At 45.4% G+C, this 20,000-nt stretch overlaps 1 protein-coding gene across 1 annotated transcript in view; it reads left to right on the top strand.

Moving 5' to 3' along the window:
- The window catches only part of LOC308083628 (PC3-like endoprotease variant B), a gene marked incomplete at its 5' end in the record, with an annotated part of 225,961 nt that overhangs the window by 172,998 nt on the left and 32,963 nt on the right, over positions 1–20,000 (top strand). Inside the window, 3 exons of the mRNA XM_080425943.1 lie at positions 7,554–7,664; positions 8,616–8,709; positions 13,883–14,068. Coding sequence (XP_080282069.1) covers positions 7,554–7,664; positions 8,616–8,709; positions 13,883–14,068 — 391 coding nt within the window. The remainder of the gene's footprint in view (positions 1–7,553; positions 7,665–8,615; positions 8,710–13,882; positions 14,069–20,000) is intronic.

Genomic DNA, 20,000 nt, shown 5'->3' with positions numbered 1-20,000 from the left:
GCACCTCAAAAAAACAGGGGACACCATCTGTTCGGCGTTCTGAAAAGGTTGGTGACACCTTCTGTGGTACCAACAACCTCTAATTAAGTGGCCGAGAATGCGGCAGCAGCAGCAGCAGCCTCCCGCGTGATTGGTGGACGCGGCCTTGCTTGCTTGCTTGCTTATCGTGGCTGTAACATAGCGGGCCCCCTCATCAGCTGAACCCGGGGTCCCCACTCACTCTCTTCTCCACATCTGGCTTTGGACCAATGACAGATAAACATAAAAACACAACACAATGGAGCAGTTGGCCCATGGTCGATGCATGGAACACAAGCCACTCACACGTGTTCTCCTACAATTGCATCGATGTTTTCTTTTATGTCTTCTTTTTAACACATTGGGTGCCAGAGGTTTATTCAAATATTATACGTTCAGTGCCGGCTATTCTTCCATCCACTTATGTTGATACGTTTCGTGCTGTAGAAGCCCCGACGCGGAAGTGCATGTAAACAAAGCGTGCGAGACGGCGGAGGGTCCCGACTAACGCCTGGAACAATAATATTTCTAACGCGATCCTCCATTGCAGAGCGATCGCCGATCGAAAACGGCTCGCTTCCACCACGTTAAAAAGAAATGGAGATATTAAAGGAGAATACCGGACAAATTAAGTGTTGTCTTTGATGTCTCGTTACTCACCTCCGTTGTCATAATGGGAGCGCGTGGGTTAGGGAGATTCGTCTATTATAACCGATGCAAAGTTGTTTTTTCTCTACTGCTAGTCATTGTGGAGTCTCATGGTAGTCAAACATGCGCTGAAACTTCCTGCGAGGCCACCGTTAATGGCGAACGATTTAACACTGGATGCTTGTTTCTTTCCAGAACCTGGCAACTCGTGTTGCCAGGTTCTGGAAACAAGCAAGCTTTAAGCTTTTAGTCAAGGAGATAACATTGGAAAGGCCGACCGGAAGGATTTTTGACATGGATCCACATCCGGCCTCTCCTTCTCAGAAACTCCTTGGATGATCCCAAAGTTCCGTTAGAGCGCCCCACGTGGGCCCTACGTATAAAAATAAAATTGGGTCAAAAACGCACCGGACCGTTTTGGGCACTCCTCGTTTGGATTCTCAAAAACGGTCCGGGACCGTTTTTGGCACCGGATGTGTTAAGCCTTTTAATTCTTATTTCTTTTTTTTTTTAATCAGTTAAACTGAACGTTTATCATTTATAATGAGTGTTATTATTTGCCCCATGGTCAAACCCAGCTCGTTTTTGTCCCAGTCGTATAGGCTAATGCGCTAATTTCATTAACATTCGGACTTAAATGAAATAACAAACAGACTTAACATTACCCAGATTTACATCTCTCTCACAGCCAAATCCGCTGCTCAGAAATGTATCTAATTAGGCTTATTAAGTAATTAAGACGAGAGGTCTTAATTATATCAGTGCCACTGAGACCCACAGGGCTTTGCCATGAAATACAGCGTGTGCCGCTTCAATCAGCCTTTGTTTGCTTTATTGTTAAATGTAAGATATACTATTGTACCAGTCTAGGTGATTCTTTTATGGTCTCATAATATAGTCCATAGATCTTAACGGGGGAAGTGCATAACAAAGACGAGCGCTCATTTATGGGGGAAAGAGCTTTTAAAATATATATTTTGAGGTGCATTTGGCAAATGTCTTTCAGACTTTAAATTACAGAGAGAGCAACAATAAGTGAGTAGCACTCAAAAAACGTGGTCCTGGAAATGTCAAGCGAATTACCTTGCAGAGTGTTAAAACACTAATGAAATATATGGCGGGCAGGAAAATGAGGGGTTTGGCACTGGCACGGTCCCTGGAGAGAACCGGGCAGCAAAACGGCCCCTCAGCCTCCACAGCCATCAGTCAAATAGCACCCGACCGTCCCCTTCTCTTTCCACACAAGGAGAGACTTCCTCCACTGGAAGCCACGGTGATCTATACCCCATGACCTCACTCTCTCTGTCCAACATGTTTTGATTTGTAGCTCGAGTGTTATTCAAACATAGATTCAGAGGAGGATGAAATTCAGCAGAGAGCTTTTTGTTGGACGTGCACCAAAGTACAGTCCCTTTTAGATGTCTACTGCCCTTGTGTGTGTGTGTGTGTGTGTGTGTGTGTGTGTGTGTGTGTGTGTGTGTGTGTGTGTGTGTGTGTGTGAGAGAGAGCGAGCTAGAGAGAGAGAGAGAGAGAGAGAGAGAGAGAGAGAGAGAGAGAGAGAGGGAAACAAGATTGAGTGAGTGCAGAGCTAAAAGCTTGGCAAAAGAGTCCCTTCAAGGTCCCATGCGTCTTTCCTTTCACACAGGGACTCGGGGGGACAAAACATTGGACCCTAACCCGGATCCTTTGTTTGTCCCTTCAAAGAGGCCAAGTTATTGATGCCATTTAGCATATGCTATAATAACTCCAATAGTATAACATGAATATCAAACGCATAAAGTCCTGTCCCTGAGTGTTTCTCTCACATTCTGACGTTCTGGCGTCACATAGGGACACTATATGGAGATCATTATGAAATGTTATGCAATATCATCATCCAGTAAGGAGGACCTTGTGTCCTTCACAGGGTCACCCTTTAAAGCATGACCACATTCTTTCTTTTTTTGCACCTGCAACTCCGGAGCAACTTTTAACATCCCCCCCAAAAACCTCGCCGTCAGCTAATTGTGTCTGCAACATGAATTAACTCCGAAACGGAGGGAAGAGAAAAGCGTGGGGTTGAGGAGGGTTAGAACTGTATTTTGAAATTTCTTGTATTTTTCTACCCCCCTAGCAAAACATCAAAATTGCTACTTAGCATGAATTATGCATTAGCGGAGGCTGCGAGCGGAGCGAGCGCGGGGTCCCTCTCCCCCGTAGCGCGGTGGGGGTGGGGGGGGGTGCGGGCGCCCCTCTGCTCGCCTGCTGCAGTGCACACCCCCACTGGGAGAGACGGCCCCCCCTGCAGGACGCTCACCGCTCTACTTCCCCTGTCCCTTTGGGCGGGCCCGTGTGTGTGTCGTATACGCACAACACACAGTAAGCCCCGCTGTATCTACTGACCCATCAATCAAAACGCACGCAAGCACGTGCACACGCACGCACACGAAAACACTACTATACCCATCACATCCGTGCGGTTACACACCCACACAGAAACAAACATTTTTTTTTTCGCTCTGTCTTTATTCAAATGGAGTGTTTGGCAGGATAGCAATATGACAGGAAGATATCTGGTGGCCTTTCCGAAAATAATGTACTCTCAGGAACACAGCAGCGAGGAGAGGAGAGGAGAGGAGAGGAGAGGAGAGGAGAGGAGAGGAGAGGAGAGGAGAGAAGAGAAGAGAAGAGAAGAGAAGAGAAAGAGAAGAGAAGAGAAGAGAAGAGAAGAGAGGAGAGGAGAGGAGAGGAGAGGAGAGGAGAGGAGAGGAGAGGAGAGGAGAGGAGAGGAGAGGAGAGGAGAGGAGAGGAGAGGGAGAGGGGAGGGGAGGGGAGGGGAGAGGACACCTTCTGTTTATCCAACACTGGCTAATTCAGTGTGAATAACCAATCATGAAGCAAGGTCAGGGGTCAACGTCACATCGCATCGAGTGTTTTTCTTGAAAAAAAAAAACCAAATTATGAATTTGTGATTACAAATTAAATACTTATTTTCATATACTGTTTTTCTGTCTGTCTGTCTGTCTGTCTATCTATCCGCTCATATTTTTATGAGGGGATACTGCAAGGTTCATGTGTTCTCGATGCCTTGCCTTTGCAAGCTGTATGAGGTCAGTCAGGGATGAGGAGTTTCCCGCGAAAAGAGGGTTTCCCGGCATCGAAAAGGCATCTCAGCTTTGGCTGTGGCGTTTCATTGACATTGCGGGACATAAAATCTGTCATCTCCATCATGTCCTATAGTGGGTAAACCTGTTTCCCACAGCTTTCTCTATCAGATATATGTCTTGTGTGGGTTTATGGCTGTAGAGGCCGGGGCCAGGTCCGGATCGATCTGCTGGGGCTATAGGGTTTAATAGGTGCAAGCGCTCCTGGAAAGGGGAATGGGGTGTGGAAGGTATATTTAATCACTAACAGGGAGCAGCGTGGCGAGCCCTGGTCGCCACGCGGTTCCTGTTTTATGGGAAGGGCTGAGCATCACTGCTGTCTCCCCGTGTGTGGAGGCAAACCACGATGGAGGCCATTAGTTTTTTTTGTGGCCGCTATTGTTGGCATCGTTGGGTTTTCTGTTACACAGTAAAAAATCCTCAGCGTTCATTTAACTCTCCGAGTTACAAACGGATAAATGAACGCTGAGGATTTTACTGTGTATCCTCGTTGCAGCCGCGCTGTTCTCTGCAAATTAGTTTTCTTTTTGATGTTTTTGGTGTGAGGTGGTATACAGTGGTGGAAAAAGTACTCAAATGTTTTACTTTAAGTCCCAAAAGTAAAAGTACTCATTATGCACAATGTCCCATTTCTGTCCCAAGAATGTCCCAATCTTTTGAAAATAGCAGATGTAAAAGCTCACAATGTGTCGCAATGCGACGCATTTTGAGCTTAGGGCTGAAGTGGTTAATGTAATAATCAAAATGACAAAGTAACTAGTACATTTCAAATAATTGTAGTGCAGTAAAAGTACAATATTTGCCTCTGAGATGTAGTGGAGTAGAAGTAAAATTATTGGAAATTGGAAATACTCAAGTAAAGTACAAATACCTCAAAATTGAACTTAAGTACAGTACTTGAGTACATGTACTTAGTTACTTTCCACCACTGGTGGTGGTATACAAATAATGGCAAGATGTGGGTTCCATAGTGGAAAGGACAATAGGTGTAAGCGTATAGTCACATGTACTATTGCATTGTTTTGTGTGCGACTACAGAACTGAAACTGTCCTTCACACCAGAATGTATTGCCTTTCCCTATTTGTCCGTTTCCCAGTCATTCGTTTCACAAGAGCGATCAGAAACGGGTTAAACCTACACAAGTTTATCTATCAATTGTTTGTAATTGTTGTATCAACCATGTTTTTTTGGCCCCCAATCGTGTTTGCCATGAGACTGACCTTGAACTTCAACCAGCACACAGCCCCAGCCACAAACGCCACGCCCCTCCCTCCCCCCCTGTCTCTGCCTAATGCAATTAGGGTTTGGTCGTGCATGCTAAAAGTCATTGGTGGTGATGGTGGCTGATTAGATTGTGTCCATTGATTGTGCTGGTGGGACAGGGGGGGACCATGTTGGCTTCTGCCTCTCCTCAGACAGACTGAGACACAAGAGAGGAGGGGTGGGGTGGGGGGGGTGCCCCATGCAGAGCAGCAGATTGAGTTATTGATCTTTCCTTTCCTCCTCTCCCAACTCTCTCTCTTGCTGCCACACAGAGAGAGAGAGAGAGAGAGAGAGAGAGAGAGAGACCCAGTCATCACCATAATGAATTGGTCTTATTTCAGATTAACAGCATAAGGGGCTGTATGGTAATAATGGCCGAAATTAGCTCTTTGTCACCCCCACTGGGTTCTCCAAAGTGGAGGGATGAGAAAGGCTGTTGTAACGTAGCTCCTTGCTTCTGTCTAAAAAAAAAAAGAAGCTACTGTGATTTCAGCAAGAAAGAAATTGGAGAAAAGAGAGCCGGTATCGAAGAGGGAAAAAAAGCGAGGGCCAAGGCAAGGAGGGAAGAATTAAGGTGAATCTGAGAAAGGCCTGGGATTCCACCCCCAACACTAAATACTGGGAGGAGAGAGCCGGCGCACAGAAGAGTTTTGCTAAGAGACGGGAGATTCAGAGCGATGGAGGGGGACTTAAGTTGAAAGATGGAGGCGTGAAGGAGAATTTTAAGAGGAAGAAAACACTGACTACTGGAGAAGAGATGGATTTTCTGGGGGGAGGGGTGAGAGATGAGAGCGGTGGGGAGAGAAGGTAAGAGGCGTATCTGTAATGCAGGAGGAGGACTAAGGTAGAGGAGAGAGAGAGAGAGAGAGAGAAAGGAAGGGATAGAGACGAAGTACTTTATGATTCGGGCTGGAGAAGGGAGAAGGCAGTGGCTGTGAAGCCAAAATCCAACAGAGGGGTGGTCCATTATGTTTCTGGCTTCCTCCGGATCCGGGTGCTTAAAGAGTGAATAATGAGGCTTGATTACGGTCCATGAGATGGCACATCGTTCAGAGGCAATCCTCCAGGCAATTACAGGCAAGTGCAAACAGTGTCCCTCAGCCCCTCAGCCAGGACAGACCGGGAAGCGGCGGTGACACGGGACAACTTCATCTCCCTGTATAAATGACTTGTTGCCTTCCTCGCGTCACAAGGCCATTAAGTGCTTTCTCTCTTTGCTCCTGCGGCACGCTCGCTCGGCTCGCCCACGCGAAAGCGTCCGGCTCTCACACACGCTGCTTCCCGCACGTGCACACAAACACGTAATGGGTACTACGGTGTTACATGTATTGTATTGTGTGTGTGTGTGTGTGTGTGTGTGTGTGCATGTGTGTGCCCAAACCAACGTTTACTATGACTCACCTCCACTACTGCCATTAACACATAAACCCTTTATATACTTAGTTGACCGGAGTCCCCCACGGGTCAATACTAGGCCCCCCTCCTTTTTTCTCTTTACACCAAATATCTTCACCGCAAATAGCCGATGGTTAAGCTATAGGTTGCAAGGCGACACGTTGACCTTGTAGATCTGCTATTGTTGCAGAATGTTTCAAACGGAATATGGACGCCGTATAGGGTTCATGTGGTTAATTCACACCCACTGACACATACATGGCCACCACACACACACAGACCCAAACACACCCCACATGTGAGTGTGCATGACAATCTGTCAGTGGTGTGAAGTCCTTTATACTCTCTCACCGCATCTCAGAGGCAAATATTGTACGTTTTACTACACATATTATTACATTCATTTGACAGCTCTAGTTTAGCACTAGTTACTTTGCTAAAGCTGTCGGGCCGCTTTTGAAAATATTATCTGTCGGGGGCTTTGTCATAGTACCCGTTGTGCCCGTGTGTCCCTTTTATGACCATATATGGAGATCTCTTTATCTGTACCCTTTTTGTCAGTCCTAGTCCCTTTTATTCCCACTAGAGGTTCAGGCCGCTACGCGACCCTCATATCTAGAGTTTGTGTTTATGGTTATGTCTGAGTCAGAGGGACGTGGCCGTGGTCCTACCTATATACAGGCCGCGTATCAGGTTTGTTTATGGTTATGTCTGAGTCAGAGTGGCGTGGCCGTGGTCCTGCCTATATATGGGCCTGTAATCGGGTTTGTTTATGGTTACGTCCGAGTCAGAGTGACGTGGCCGGGATCCGCCCGCAGGCCAGCCGGTCCTCCCATTAGCCAATTTTCATAAAGGATTACAAAGCATGCATTAACCACTTAAGTCCTATTCCATTTGAAAATAGCCAATCTACAAGCTCACAACGTGCCGCATCACTATTTTAGAAAACGTTTGACACATTTAGAAAAACGTTTACTTTTGTACTGTAAGTTTTTTCTATACAGGCCTATTACTTGTAACAGAGTATTTGTACATTGTGGTGATGCACCACTTCATTCTGTGTTGTCTCCATCCTGGTTGTACAGGTATGGCTTTGGCGTGCTGGATGCAGGGCTGATGGTGCAGCAGGCCGTACACTTCCAGGCGGTCCCACCGCAAAGGAACTGCACAAAGGAAGTCACCCTTGACCCCACCAGGTAGCTGCTTTACAGAGTGGTACAGTTTGTAGTCCAAAGCAACTCTTTACAGAGTGGTACAGTTTGTAGTCCAAAGCAACTCTTTACAGAGTGGTACAGTTTGTAGTCCAAAGCAACTCTTTACAGAGTGGTACAGTTTGTAGTCCACAGCAACTCTTTACAGAGTGGTACAGTTTGTAGTCCACAGCAACTCTTTACAGAGTGGTACAGTTTGTAGTCCACAGCAACTCTTTACAGAGTGGTACAGTTTGTAGTCCAAAGCAACTCTTTACAGAGTGGTACAGTTTGTAGTCCACAGCAACTCTTTACAGAGTGGTACAGTTTGTAGTCCACAGCAACTCTTTACAGAGTGGTACAGTTTGTAGTCCACAGCAACTCTTTACAGAGTGGTACAGTTTGTAGTCCACAGCAACTCTTTACAGAGTGGTACAGTTTGTAGTCCAAAGCAACTCTTTACAGAGTGGTACAGTTTGTAGTCCAAAGCAACTCTTTACAGAGTGGTACAGTTTGTAGTCCACAGCAACTCTTTACGTCTCCTTTGTTGTGTAAACAGTTAATAGTCCAAACACCCGGACGTCAGTTCATAAGGATTCCCCTGCCAGATTTCCCAATTATTACAAGTTACAGATCCGAAAGGGTCCATTTGGGACCCCTGGTGGTCCACGGAGCCTAACATTGAGAACCAATATCTATTGTCTTGGCTTTTTTGAGTGTGTGTGTGTGTGTGTGTGTGTGTGTGTGTGTGTGTGTGTGTGTGTGTGTGTGTGTGTGTGTGTGTGTGTGTGTGTGTGTGTGTGTGTGTGTGTGTGTGTGTGTGTGTGTGTGTGTGTGTGTGTGTGTGTGTGTGCGTGCGTGCGTGCGTGCGTGCGTGCGTGCGTGCGTGCGTGCGTGCATTCATGTGTGCGTTTTGCTCCTTGACAGAAATCTTGTCTCTGTTATTTTATTGGCTAGAGTCCTTTCTTCCGGAGGAATGGTCACTGTGGACATCCAATCAGAGGGCTGCGTTGGGATGGACACTGAGGTCAACACACTGGAGCATGTACAGGTCAGACAGGCTTCCTGCTTATTTTTATGTATTATTATTATTATCACCACTCAACTTCAAATATCAAAAGTGCCGTTTTAAATGATATTCTTTGGTTAAAACAAAAAGGCTTTTCTTATAAAAATGTAAGCTCTATATTCTGATGGTAAGTATTAATTAGTATATAGTGTTATGGTATAGTGTTTATTCAGTAACAGCCTATACTGTAGGTGTCTCCCCGTCTCTCTAGCTCTTTAAAAACAGAAAATAAATGTTCAGGTAGGTCACCACCACCACCATTTCATTCAATCAGGAGAGAGACACCATTTATCAGCTTTGATTTTATAGTGTTCCAATTCCAATTCTGTCACTTCACTTCCAATTTCACTTGTTTATCCTGTATCCCGTATGAGTTCTCTCTTCTGATTGGATGAAATTGGTGTACCATCCTGAATTTTTTTTTTTGAGAGAGATGGGGATGAACAAACACTCTATAGCAATGATTGCTATCAGAATATACAGCTATTTAACACTTATGTTTTACTTATTTTTAAAAATACAACTCACAGCTCCCTTTTATACGATTTGAACGTTATGCATGGCAGATGTGGGATGTCGACGAGTCTCAATCGTGCTGTTTAGCATGAACAGCACTTGAATCCACACAGTGAGAGAGTATAACGTCTCTGTCGGGGTAGAAACCTCAGATGTCCAAAACTGTTACTTTTCAGGATTCAAATTCAAAAGTATCAAAAGTAGCAGATCTACAAGCTCGAAACGCGGCGCGAAGCGACACGTTTCGAGCTTGTAGATCTGCTACTTTTGATGCTTTTGTGTGACTGTAGTATGATCAAGTAGGGCGTTAATTTACGACGAAACACAAAAAGTTAGAATATGGAGATAAGAGGTTTCTGCTCGACAGTGACGATATGGACAGCTATACTACAGTATACCTATAGGCAAGCGCTCTCATTTACTCAGACAAAGACGACGCCTGGAGATTTAAGACATGCATCGGCATATCCAGATGTTATGTGTTTTATGGGGAGCAGGAGACGTATAGAAAGATATAGAGCCGTAATGTGTGCATGTATATGTTCCACTAGATGGGTTGCTTGTCGTAGCCAGAACACGTGTGCTTGTGCGTGACCGGCTGCCCACAAGTGTGTGCGTGTGTGTGTGTGTGTGTGTCTTTTCTTTTTTACTTTAAATTTAGAGTAGCCACTTCATTTTTACCCCTTTTTCTCCCCAATTTAGTCATTATGTCAATTGATTCCTCCCCACACACATTTCTGTGTTGTCGCTGCTGTCGTATCCTACTGACTCACCTGCCAGTGAGGAGCCCCCACCGGGAGGACATAGAGCTTTCGTCCTACTCCTCCCACGCAACACTCCCCCATCTGACAGGTGCCGGCCCCAACCCGTAGGATTACGTGCTATGACCAATATCACCCGGCTTCCCTCCCCCGAACACCGGTCAATTGTATTCGTGTAGACGCTCGACAAAGCCGGATGCACCACGGTGGATTCGAACCCACAACCTCCGTGGTGGTGGGCAGGGATTTTACCACTGTGCCACCCGAGCGCCCTTGTCGCGGGTGTGTGTGTACTTGTACAATGCTATACTAATACATGTCTGCTATTGTCTGCTAAATGCCGCCACAAGTAGAGAAGAATGTGAGAAGTAGACATTGTGAGAACCGGTGTCCAGGTCTTCACAAAACAAATGGGTGTTGTTATGGTTAAAAAAGAGTTTTAGAGTCAGGCTTACAATTAGAAAAAGATTCGGGTGGGGTTAGGGATGGGATTCATTAGACATTTAGACGTTAGATTTAGGGTTTAGGGTTAGAGTTATGCCTGATTTATACTTAGTTGGGTGGCAGTGTCACGCAACAAAAAAATGCTGATATAAAGCTCACAGTGTGTCACAGCGTGATGCGTCGTGACCTTGTAGATCTACTATTTTCGGCGTTAGGGTGAAAAGAATTGCCAGAAAATTATAAAAGTTGGCATTCATAAAATCTCTGTCCTAAAATGTCAATGTTCTCACAAGTATATTCATACAAACGTGTGTTTATGTGTGTGTTTGTGTGTGTGATATAAGCATGATCAGCACACATGGGTAACTATGCATACATATACAGTACGTAACGTATGTAATCTCTGTCGGGGGGGAAACCTCATAATGTCCAAAACATGCAGATCTGCTACTTTTGACGCTTTTGCGTGACGCTGGAGTATGATCAAGTAGCATTGGCATTAACTCTTTGACTGCCAGAGTATTTTCATAAAGTACTCCCCCAGTGCCAGCAATTTTCGTGTTTTTTTATTTTTTTATTTTGAATTTTTCTCATGAAAATAATTTAAGGACACATAATATAAAGACCCAGCACAAATCCGCCAGCAGAGAGCAGCACATGACAGCGTGATCATGTCGTTGGGTCTCTCTCACCCTTCTTCATAGATTAGACAAGGAAAAACATGAAAACGGATGTGACGTCACCCAGATTGTTTTGATCAGCGAAAATTACGTTGTGATGCACGACGGCGATGACTGATCGTCACCCAGACCATAGATTATAGAAGAGAAGCTGTCCGTTTGTCCGTTATACCGTGTGAAAACCCGTTTATTTACCTATTTTGGACGAAAATGACTGGGGAAAAAAATCAAAAACCGGAAACGGAATCCAGGCCATGAAACCGGATGCAGATGTCCGTGAAGTAAGTGGAACTTGAGAATAACATTGAATATTAAGCAGCATAGCGCAATCAGAGATTAAACAATGAACGCGCGTCCAGCGCGTCGAGCGCGTCGACGGCCAACTGGACAAAGTAGCACTTGACGCGTTATCGCGTCGTCCGCAGTCAAAGAGTTAATTTACGCAACTCAAAAATATGGAGATATGAGGTTTCAGCCCGACAGCAACGATATATTATATGTGTGTGCATGAGGGAGAGGACGCGTGTTTATGTGTGTTTCACTGTGTGAAATGGTGGGGAGAGCCAGAGAGAGAGAGAGAGTGTCAGGCTGTTTTTACTGCTCTCCTCCTTGGCTGTCATCTCAGCCTCTCACCACGATGTGCCATTGTCACACCAGATGTGCCGTTTGAGATGAACATGGGGTGTGTGGGGGGGGGTATGTGTGTGTGTGTGTGTGTGTGTGTGTGTGTGTGTGTGTGTGTTGGGGGGGACGCTTCATCTGCTTATTGAAATCAGTCTAATATCCCCTCTTAACTGTTATTCTCTTTCTCCTTCTGTCCCCTCGCTCCCTTCTCTCCATCTATTTTATTTTTGCTTCGACACCAACTCCACTCCACCCTTTTGTATCTCTCCCTCTTTCTTATCTCCAATGGTGGACAAAGTACTTAGTCCCAGTATACTTGAGTCAAAGTACAGATAATCCTTGACAGATAATCCTTCAAATTTTACTCAACTACAAGTGAAAGGTGCTCAGTCAATCAATCAATCAATCAATCAATCAATCAATCAATCAATCTTTCTTTGTCACGTCACATTACAGGTAATATGGGTGAAATTCTTGATGGTGCAGACCCATCATTGCAGTGAAATAATAAGAGCATAAAGGGAAAGAGGAGAGGGGGGAGAGGAGACATATAAAGTGCATGATATGTACAGTAACTAATCTGCATAATAAGTTAAGAATGTATCTAAAGTGCATAGTAAAATAAAGAGACCTGTGTGCAGATAGACCATTCAAAACACAGTTCAATCAGTCTGTGAAGTGGCAACAGGCTTAGCTCCTATTCAGCAGTCTAATTGCTGCTAAATAAAAAGTGTTCAGAAGTCTGGTGGTACTAACCTCGCGTCACCAGTCTTTCCACCTCGGAGGAAAGCCTGGTATTCGTTATTAATGGCCCGTGTGATCCGGTCTAGGCCACGCCTACTGAAAAAAAAAAAAATCCTCTTGTTCCGGTTTGGCGGAGCCTCTTTGTTTTGGTTCCCCCTGTTTGTTTCCCCAATCCCTATTTAAATGGAATACAATTTCCCTGTGGGATAACAAAGATAGACAGACACTAAATAGTCTCCGGAAAGTACACTCACATTTATAGTTAATTTGGTTAATTTGGGGTGAAGTCTTTCCGGATTTGCTGTTCCGGCCACCTGATGACGCGCGGATGACGCGCCCGGTGACGTAGGGTTACTTCCGCTCCCGACCGGATCACAAACCCGAAAAGGTATTGATCCCAGGCTAGGTGGTACTGCTCCCCATGCTCCTGGTCGAGGGGCGTGGCAGCGGATTGAACAGACCATGTTGGTGGTGGATGTCCCTGATGATGCTTTCAGCCTTCGCAACACCTCGTCTCTCGTGTATGTCCAAATTACAAATTACAAAGTACATTTTCTTGTTTTTATATATAAGGATAATTCCTTTAACAGGTCCGTTCATTGACACATTTGCTGGCCTGGCCTGGAATCGTACCTGGGGCAACCAGGGCCTCTGGCTCCCTAGGCGGGCTCACTAACCACTCAGCAATGGCCGCCCCTTATCAATCCGCCCCTTATCAGATATATCAATCTGTATTAACATTTTGGCATTTACCCCCAAAAAAGTCAAAGATTTTCCCGACCAAAAAATTTCAATAATAGTGAAAATAGCAGATCTACATCCTCACAATGCATCGCCATGCGGCACGTTGTTACCTTTTCCCTTCCTAGAAATGTAATGGAGTCACAAAAGTACAATACGGCATCTGTCTTGTGAAAAGTCATTAGTATCCAAAAATTGAAAATACTCAAATAAAGTACAGTGCTCAAGTAAATGTACTTTGTTACTGTCCACCACTGCTTTCCTTGCCTCCTCCCTCCTTCCCTTTCTCTCTCTCTCTCTCCTCCTGCCAGCTGAAGGTGAACATGAGCAGTGTGTGATCTCTTTACTGTTTTTGAAAAGGAAATGATTTTTTTTTCTCGCCTATAATATGCTCAAAATAGGGGCATGTCACATTATTTATCTGTTATTTAATTTATTTCATGCAATCAATTCCCAACATATTGTTTCGGGGTGCGCTGGTTACGTTGTCTGTTAAGGTGTCTATAGGGCGCTAATTTCCCCCCAAAAACACACAAAGTTAAAATATGGAGATAAGAGGTTTTTCTGCCCGGCGACAGCAACGATTTCCTGCCTCCATCCATACGTCCATCCCTCTCTCTCTCTCTCTCTCTCTGCTCCTGCCAGCTGAAGGTGAACATGAGCAGTGTGTGTCGTGGTGACCTGTCCGTGGAGCTGAGGTCTCCGTCTGGGACAGTGTCCACGCTGCTGGGCACCAGGCCCAACGACGCCTCCACCCGCGGCCTGAGAGGCTGGACCATGATGTCTGTCCACTGCTGGGGGGAGCGGCCACGAGGCGTCTGGACACTACAGGTGTGTGACACACTTGGGGGTCCTTGTAAGGGTTCCGGGGGGGGGGGTTAACCCATTCAATCCGGGAACGCATCGCTGTCATTTTAGATTTCTTTGGCTATTCAAAAATAGCAGATATACAAGCTTATAGCGCAAATCTTTGAATATGTATTTTTTTAAAGCGAACATTTGTCAAATATTTTGTTCCAGGAACCTCCAGAAGCAAAGATTTGAATTACAAATGTGTCGCTTTTAAATATATATATTCAAAGATTTGCTCAAATGTTCAAGATTTTTCAAAAATAGCACATCTACAAGTTCATAGCGCGGCACTATGAGCTTGTATATCTGCTATTTTTGAATAGCCAAAGTATAAAATAACGGTTACAGCTCAAATCTAAAATGACACAGATGCGTTCCCAGATTGAATGGGTTAATACTGTAGCATCCACAATCGGGTTCAACCACTTGAACCCAATTTTATACTTTGGCTATTCAAAAATGGCAGATCTACAAGCTCACAAATGCAGCACGAGTGCTGCATTTGATAAGGATAAGGATGGAAGACTATTAGTCTTTCTATTCAGGGTGTTTCTGGCCAATGAGACAAAGTTAGTGTTCCTGAAACACTACGCTGAGGGCAGGAGCTTGACCTCCTCTCATAATGGATGATCAGGGCTGTCTGCACCTCTTTAGAATACCGGGAATCCCTATATTATTACTTGCCAAATTCAGGCCACTGCACCCAGTGGTTTTTAACCCTTTTCATATCAAGGTCCATTATTTATTCGGCATTTGAGCCATGGACCACCGTTTGATGAGATTTAGCCTCTCAGACCCAAGACTTGTTGTTGGTACCACAGGTATAACAGGAGAGATAACAGGCAAATGTTAATCAAAATAACAATGATTTAATTTAGTAATGCAGATGTTTAACAATAATTTAACTCTTGAGAGCGTAAAATGTAAGGGTCCATTTGGTTTCATTTTACACTCTCAAGAGTTAAAAATCTATAACGGTCCATTTGGTTACCAACTCTCCATCATTTAGCTGGGGACCACCTGGAACCCCCTTAAGGACCACAGGTGGTCCCCGGACCACTGGACTGCCCTAGCGTGTCTGATATCTGGCATAGAGGGGCGGGTTTAACATCTCCGGAGAGAGAATGCGTGGGATCCCATTGGTTCACCGATCTGTCCGTCACCCCCGCCCCGCTCCGCATAACATTTGGAGCGACGCCCACTGCACTCTGGTTGGCTGAGGATGACTCCCGGCCACTTCCTATGCCCGGAACATCGACTCGTTGGTCCAGGCTTTTATTTTTTAGCAAAACTAAAAAATAAAAGCCTGGAGATCGAGGCTACCGGACCACTGGTTGAGAACCACTGCACTACACCATGACGTCACCATGCAAAATGTTGACAAATTCAATAAAAGAGAAGTTAAGACATCCGCACACTGCATTGCACTGTATACCGAAAAGAATCATTACAAGGGCAACGTTTTGACTGTTTAGGCCCAATATCTGTTTATTTAACCTGTTTCTAATCCGTGTTTCTCTCTCTCTTTTCTCTTCTGCTTTCAACATACAATAAAGAAGGTCGAAACATTATTGAATACGTTGGGGAGCTACAATCTTAGTGTGCGGTTTTCTCCTTGATCTTTGCCTTGTTCTCCAGCACCTGGCCTAAAACACATACGATGTTCACACAATATAAAACAAGTACGAGATGTGCTCACATTCTAAAACAGGTACAAGATGTGCACACAGTCTCCTCGTTGAACTGACAAATTCAATAAAACCTAAAAAAAAGTTTCATGAGAATAGAACAGACATTTGACTTAACCCATTAAAACCAGGAACGCATCTGTGTAACCACTTAAACCATTATTTCATACTTTGGCTATTCAAAAATAGCAGATATACAAGCTTATAGCGCGGCACCGAGTGCCAAGATTGTATATCTGCTATTTTAGAAAAATCTTGATCATTTTTGCAATCTTTGAATATATATTTTTTAAAACTAACATTTTTAACTCAAATGCTTCTGGGGGGTCCCTGGAACAACATATTTTGAGATGGGGGTCCGCGGCCAAATACATATCATTTTGGGTGGTCCTTGACATGAAAAAGTGAACCACTGATATTATAGCAACATAGGTTTTTCAGAAAACTGTTAGGATTTAGAAGACATTTTGTAGAATCGGAACCTCAGGCCTTAATAGGTTAAGTGCTTTGTTTTCCTCAAGAAAATAGAAGGTTGTTGATTTCACAGACTTTACATTGTCCTTTGCCAGTAGCACTGGGTATAGGTCATGGTTTCCCAACCTTTTCTGCATCAGGGCCCGCTTGAAAATCTTGAAAGTGTTCACGGTCCCATATGGCCCACCCATCTGAGCTGCGTGCATTTTTTCAGACTTGTTTATTTTACTGAACAATCAATCAATCGATCGTGTTCCGGCTTGGATCAATGGAACTAACATAGTGTACTGTACTTGAAGTTCCTATTCATCGGTATCACAATGACAACAACATTTTCAAGGTTTTAAATAAAGAAATACCATGAAATTGGTTTAACATAATTGTATTTTTATTTTAATGTCCTATTATCAATCAAATCTTGATAATGGGCCCTGGCCCACATAGTTGTGACTGGCTGGTATGGATGTAAGCATAAGAATAGAGCGGCACAGTTCAGTCCAACTCGGATCAGTTCATTTGGGCCTGGCAGTGTGAATCATCCTCCTCCTCTCATCTCCCAGCTTCAGTCAAGCATGGCAATCTTCATTTTCCTCCCTGAGCGCTTCCGTCTTTTCTTTTTTTTCTCTTTTTTCTCTTTTTTTATAAAAACGTGTGGATGTTTGATATGGAGGAAGCCTTTAGAAAGGACGGGAAATTAAGACTGGAAGGTTAAGTAACCTTGGCTGGGTTTGACAGACACAATACTGCCCAAGTCTGATTAGAATCCATACTCTGCAGACAAGCGTGAGCTGAGGTCATTTATACTGTGTTTGGCTGTGTGTGTGTGTGTGTGTGTGTGTGTGTGTGTGTGTGTGTGTGTGTGTGTGTGTGTGTGTGTGTGTGTGTGTGTGTGTGTGTGTGTGTGTGTGTGTGTGTGTGTGTGTGTGTGTGTGTGTGTGTGTGTGTGTGTGTGTGTGTGTGTGTGCGTGCGTGTGTGTGTGTGTGTGTAAATAGGCATCAGCCCTTGTAAACAGTTGGAGGTTTATGGAGAAAAAGCTGCAGAGATGAAAGAAACGCCCAGCCCCCCCCCCCAACCCGCCCATCTCCTCCCTACACACACACACACACACACACACACACACACACACACACACACACACACACACACACACACACACACACACACACACACACACTATTACTATATTTGTGAGGAAATTTTTAGAACAGTGATTTTATTAATACCATTTTCTTAAATGTTTTGCCATTTCCAACCCTAAAGCCGAACATAGTCAATCTACAAGCTCACAGCGTGTCGCGCTGCAACGCGTTGTGAGCTGGTAGATCGACTATGTTCGGTGTGCGACACAGGCACGCAAAGTACTGTATAAATCGAGCATAAGTCCAATAACAACCCCTAAACCTATTACCTCTACATGTCTGACCCTAACCCCAGTCTGAATCTTTTCCTAATTGGAACTCCCCAAATACGTTTTTTAGAACCTTAAAATCTACCATTTCACCAGGAAGATTATCCTCACAATGTCTATATTTCTTAAATTCGAATATCGTCTCTGTCGGGTGGAAACCTCCTCATATGACCAAAACTGTTGTTTCAGGATTCAAATTCAAGAATAGCTAAAGTAGCAGATATACAAGCTCGAAACGCGGCGCGAACTTGTGGATCTGCTACTTTTAGGGTGTTTTTTTACGGAAAAACACGAAAAGTGCGAAGGTGGAGATAAGAGGTTTCTGCCCGACAGCAACGATATACTTATGTGGGGACATTTTGGCCCTTACAAGTATGGTAATACAAGCACACACACACGCGCACACACACGCGCACACACACACACACACACACACACACACACACACACACACACACACACACACACACACACACACACACACACACACACACACACACACACACACACACACACACACATGCTCCCTTTCTGTCCGTGCGTCTCCTCCTCTCCCTCTCTTCCACCACGTCCTCCTGCAGATTGACTGTCCCCTCTGTGACCAATTACTCAGGCCCGGCGCGTCGGAGGAGAGTCACGGAGGAGAGCGCTGGGGGCCCGGAGTGGCGGGAGCACATGCAGCAGAGCCGCCTGCGCTGCTCATTACCGCTAGCCAGAGAGGAGTCACTGCGCCGGTGCGCTCGCTCTCTCGCAACAACACGCATTAACACTCGCATCTGATGCTCGCCTCCCCGCGCCACCGTGCAACTCACCGCTAATCAGCACACACACCGGTTAACACGCGTCAGAGCTCGGCGTGAATCAGTGCACGGCCACGCTCCTCCTAGGAAACGGAGTGGCACGACACGTGAACAGCAAAACCCCACACACAGGCGCGCGCGCGCACACACACACACACACACGCACACACACACACACACACACACACACACACACACACACACACACACACACACACACACACACACACACACACACACACACACACACACACACACACACACACACACACACACACACACGGGTGTGTAAATAAGGCAGGCCACTCCAACGTCACTTACCAGGAGAACAGCCCGAGGAAATACTAGACAGGAAGAGAGCGAGGTGAATGAAATGGGAGAGAGAGAGAGGGGGGGGGGGATGCACGGGAAGAGAGAGGGTAAAGGGGACAACAATAGAATGAAAACTAGAGAGAGAGAGAGAGGGAGAGAGAGTAAGACAGAGAGAGAGAGAGAGAGAGAGAGAGAGAGAGAGAGAGAGAGAGAGAGAGAGAGAGAGAGAGCGAGAGAGAGAGAGAGAGAGAGAGAGAGAGAGAGAGAGACCGAAAGGAAATAGACCTCAGAGCCCTAGAAAGGGGGCTTTAACTGGGCTATCTAGTGGATCAGTGTTTTACTCAAGGGCAGCGGGATGGTGGGATGGAGAGATGGAGAGATGGAGGGGTGGGGGGTGCGGGCGAACGGGAGTGTTTCTGGCAGGTCTGCAGAGATTCCGTATTGATTTGTCATGATGACAATTGTCAAAGTGCTCGCTGGTGAATGAAAAAAAAGAGGGAGTGGACAGAGAGAGAGAGAAGAGAGAGAGAGAGAGAGAGTAGAGAGAAGAGAGAGACAGAACGTGAGGCTGCAGCTGGACTGACCTTCTAGTGCAGTGAAGAGAGAGAGAGAGAGAGAGAGAGCGTGTGCGCCGCGGGGCAGTAAACACCATGAGACACAGGGCTGACTGTCTGCATCCCCCGCTTCTATCTCTCCATATCTACTCTCTCTCTCTCTCTCTCTCTCTCTCTCTTTCTCTTTCTCTTTCTCTCTCTCTCTCTCTCTCTTCCTTGCTCTCTCATTTCCTCTCCCTCTGTGCTCTGTCGTTTCTTCTCTCCCTTGGATTTGCTGTCTGCGTGTGCGCACAAACACACGCACACATGCGCACACACACACACACACACACATACACGCATGCACGCACGCACACACGCACGCACGCATGCATGCGCGCGCACGCACACACACACACACACACACACACACACACACACACACACACACACACGCTAGTGCTAACCCTACACTAACCCTCATTGCACAAAGCAAATGGCTTCAAATGTCTGCTGTATATTTCCAATTCTTAGGCGATATTAGCTCTGTTTCACATGCACTGAGAGAGAGAGAGAGAGAGAGAGAGAGAGAGAGAGAGCTAGGGGGGGAGGATGGGAGGTAGAGAGAGATAGAGGGGGAGAGGAGAGAGAGAGAGATTGCAGTGCTGTAATGTAGCTAGTGTGATGTAAACAGA

This window comes from Gymnoscopelus braueri (genome assembly GCF_963280865.1).
Source record: "Gymnoscopelus braueri genome assembly, chromosome: 4".
NCBI lineage: Eukaryota > Metazoa > Chordata > Actinopteri > Myctophiformes > Myctophidae > Gymnoscopelus > Gymnoscopelus braueri.
This window is presented reverse-complemented; position numbering and strand designations above follow the sequence as displayed.